Source organism: Corvus brachyrhynchos, unplaced genomic scaffold (genome assembly GCF_000691975.1).
Source record: "Corvus brachyrhynchos isolate BGI_N302 unplaced genomic scaffold, ASM69197v1 scaffold137, whole genome shotgun sequence".
In the NCBI taxonomy this organism is placed as follows: domain Eukaryota; kingdom Metazoa; phylum Chordata; class Aves; order Passeriformes; family Corvidae; genus Corvus; species Corvus brachyrhynchos.
In genome coordinates, this window is record NW_008238830.1 from 307507 (window position 1) to 310908 (window position 3402).

The following is a 3402-nucleotide window of genomic DNA, read 5'->3' on the forward strand; positions in this document are numbered from 1 at the left end:
TTTCCCTAAACAGCTTCACTGGGAAACTCCCCCTGGAGTCCAGAGGGACCGTTCTCCTCTTTGTGTCCAGGCCACTTGGCATATTTTAGTTTCCTTTTGTTTTGAATAAAGCAAAAATGAGTGCTGAGTCACTTGGCATTGTGAACCATATTCCATTCTGCCTTACTTTTTTCTGTTCCATCTAATTCCTTTCAGCTATTTTCACTTTCATGTCATCCTTTTTCATCATGTTGGAATTTCCATTTCGGCTTCTCCCAGCTGCCTCCAGGACTCCTTTTTAAAAGGGGGCTGAATCCAGCTGCTGCACACTGAGCTGCATCTTCCGGAGCTTCTGGTCCTGCTCCGACAGCCCTCGCCTGACGGAAAGATGAAGGTCTCTGCAGCTGGATTGGCTCTTCTCCTCATTTCAGCCTCCTTCTCCCAGACTTTCTCTGGTCCAGGTGAGTCCTGCTTTTTCATTTGTGAAGGGAGAACAGATCTGGGCCTTCAGTGTTATTTCTCCATTGAGCTCCCATGGAGATAACTGGGAGTTTATCAGCATTTGTGCCACTCTCCACTCTGCCCAGAGATCAGCTGCATGTAGGAACCCTGGAATTAGAAAATCATCCATCCATCCATCCATCCACCCGTCCATCCATCCACCCTGGGCTCAGAGCACTTATTCCTGGTTAGAGTTGAAGGATTTCAGCCTCTGCCCTGGGGCTGGAGGAGTTGGGGAAGTGAAGCTCTGATCAATGGCAGGTTGAGAATCTCCCACAGTACCTTGATACTGCTCGTGGCATTGGACCAGATGATCCCCCCATGTCCATTTCAACCTTAATTATTCTCTAATTCCTCACTACCTTCCCTGACAGCACAGCTCCCACTGCTCACATTGTCTTCCTTTGCCTCTTCTAGCTGGATCTGACCTCCCAATCTGCTGTGTCAAATATACACAGCACAAGCTCCCATGGAAGCGCATCCAGCGTCATTATATCACCAGCAGCAGTTGTCCCCTGACGGCTGTCGTGTGAGTGCCAGCACGGGGGACAGGGTGGGGACAGCCGCTGGGGGGGATGGGGGGCTGACCAGCTCTGCACAGCAAGGGGGGCTGCAGGAACACAGCAGGGAGAGGGGAATACCAAGGAGAAAAGGCTCACACAGGGATTGCTGGGGATACCCAGGGGTGCTCTTGCAGGAGTGGAGGAGGCAGTGTGGGACAAGGGATGGGAGTGGGGAGCATAGGGGTAAACCTCTTGTGATGCTCAAAGCTGGGACCCAGGCTCTCCTGGGAAGCAGGTGTGAGCAGAGATCTAACATGTCCCATCCCTGTTCCACAGGTTTGTCACAAAGGAAGGCCGCCAGGTCTGTGCCAATCCCGAAAACACCTGGGTCCAAAGACACCTGCAAATCTTGGAGCAGAACTGAACCAAGCAGGAGGGCATGTGTGTAGCTGCTATCATGGACAAGTCATGTTATCCTGAGCTCCAGCCATGGAGCAGGACCCTGGGACAACAGGAGCTGCAGGAGCATCTGCAGGTGTCCCCAAGGGAGTGCTGGAAGGACACCTTGTGTTCGGAGCTGCTGCTTATCCTTGGCTTGCATGGACCAGGCCGCAGCCTCATCCCTCTGCCCCGACCCCAGGCCCATGGGACTGCGCCTCGGCTGCTGTATTATTTGAAGTTATTTAAGAAATTATCATATGGGGCAGTCAGTCCTTTTTTCCATGTGGATAATGATATTATTTATAGGGGGGTGACAGGGAGGGTTATTTATAGGAGGGTGACTCAGTGTTGGATGACAGGGGACCCTGGTTTATACACATGAACTCCTGATTCTGGAGAATAAAGAATTTGGAGAAAACCTTTGCTTTTTCCCTCTTATGTGCCTCCGTGTGGTGTTCACCAGCTCACACACAGAACATCCCTCTGAGCCATCTGAGCCTCTGTAGGACACATGAAGATGGAAAATGGTTTGAGGCAAACCCATAAAGTTTCCACTCTGCAGACTCAGGAACATCCTCCAAAACCTCATTCCCCCACTGCACACACCCCCACCCCCCACATCCTCTACAGAATTAGATGTGTTCTTATCCACATGTGGGACTTTTACACACATGAATCTGCTCTCCACACTCCTCAGGCACATCCCACACACTTGCTGCTCCCAGCCCCACACACCCCACCTCAGACTGGTCCATGGGTGTGCAGTAAGTCATGCTGAGACCAGCAGTGCTGCTTGGAGAGGAACAGGGGACCCATCTTTCATTCTGACCATCCCAATGGGGTTTGTTCCTCACTTTCCCACCTGTAAAACAAAGAGGAAGGTCCAGCTCTTGCTGCAGGGGTAAAACAAGCAGCAGAAAACCTGCTGCAGTTGTTCTCAGGATGCAGCTTTCCATGGGAACACGAATGGGAAGGAGCAGGTCCCAAGGGTAAAAGCACAGTGCTGGGCACAGCTTGTCCATGGAGGTCATGCTCAGGGCTCCTTGACATCTGCACTCTGGGAAGAAATCCCAGAAGGATTTTGGTTGTAAAGGACTTAAAGCCCATCTCATTCCATCCCTGCCATGGGCAGGGACACCTTCTGCTGGACCAGTGTGCTCTAAGTCCCGGGCACCCTGTGCCAGGGCCTCCCCACCCTCACAGAGAAGAATTTCTTCCCAATGTCCATTCTAAATTGACCTTCTTCAGTGTAATACCATTCCCCTTTGTCCTACAGCAACAGGCCCTGCTAAAAGTTTTGTCAGCATTTTTCTTACAGACCACCGTCAAGTGCCCTCACAGCATAGTCCAGAGCTGTCCTGGCCTTGCCCACATCCCATTCTTCTTTCTAAAGCAAAAAAGCGCTTTCTCTTAGTGTTTATTTTTTTCCTGCTGCAGCTATAGGTCAGATTTGGCAACTCTTGAGGCTGGGAAAGCACCTCTGTGTTGTCTTGTGCCAGTCAGGAAAGCGGGTTGGAGGCAAGAGGGTCATGGACATCCAAGGAGCAGCATCCCAGCAAAGGGCAGCCCAGCCCAGCATCATTCTGTGTTCCAGGAAATGGTGCTGGTGCTGGGGAAATATGTGGAGAGATGAAAGTCTGCAGGGGGTGTATCCTGAGTGGGGCTACCTCACTGCACTGTGAAACCCTGGAGCACAGTGTCCAGTGGATGGACAGGAGTGGGTGAAGAGCCCGGGAACGGGGTGCTGGGTGTCTCCCATACCCGTGAGGACATCCCAACCCCACTTTTGGTGCTGCAGAGGAACTGCAGGAGCCCCAAATTGTCCCTGGTCTGGGACCTTGAGTGCTGAGAGGGGATGGAGGATGGATGTTTTGGAGAAAGGGAAGTTGAGGGGAGTACTGGGGTTTATCCCATGCCCGGGATTCAGGGACAGGCTGGAGAGGCTGGATCATCCAGTGCTGCAGCTGCCTCCCCTCCA

At 52.1% G+C, this 3402-nt stretch overlaps 1 protein-coding gene across 1 annotated transcript; it reads left to right on the forward strand.

Moving 5' to 3' along the window:
* Nucleotides 1-127: 127 nt before the first annotated feature.
* LOC103618330 (C-C motif chemokine 4 homolog) lies at nt 128-1814 on the forward strand. Its single transcript, XM_008636713.2, has 3 exons — nt 128-440; nt 898-1009; nt 1320-1814. Exons 1-3 carry the CDS (start codon nt 368-370, stop codon nt 1405-1407), a joined length of 273 nt encoding a protein of 90 aa, XP_008634935.1. The 5' UTR covers nt 128-367; the 3' UTR covers nt 1408-1814.
* Nucleotides 1815-3402: the final 1588 nt, after the last annotated feature.

What these genes read in the sequence shown, in the direction of transcription:
- LOC103618330 (XM_008636713.2), top strand. Translation starts at nt 368, where the DNA reads ATGAAGGTCTCTGCAGCTGGATTGGCTCTTCTCCTCATTTCAGCCTCC. An exon ending in CCAGACTTTCTCTGGTCCAG is followed by an intron (nt 441 to 897) that starts GTGAGTCCTGCT and finishes TGCCTCTTCTAG; the next exon opens with CTGGATCTGACCTCCCAATC. An exon ending in TGTCCCCTGACGGCTGTCGT is followed by an intron (nt 1,010 to 1,319) that starts GTGAGTGCCAGC and finishes CCTGTTCCACAG; the next exon opens with GTTTGTCACAAAGGAAGGCC.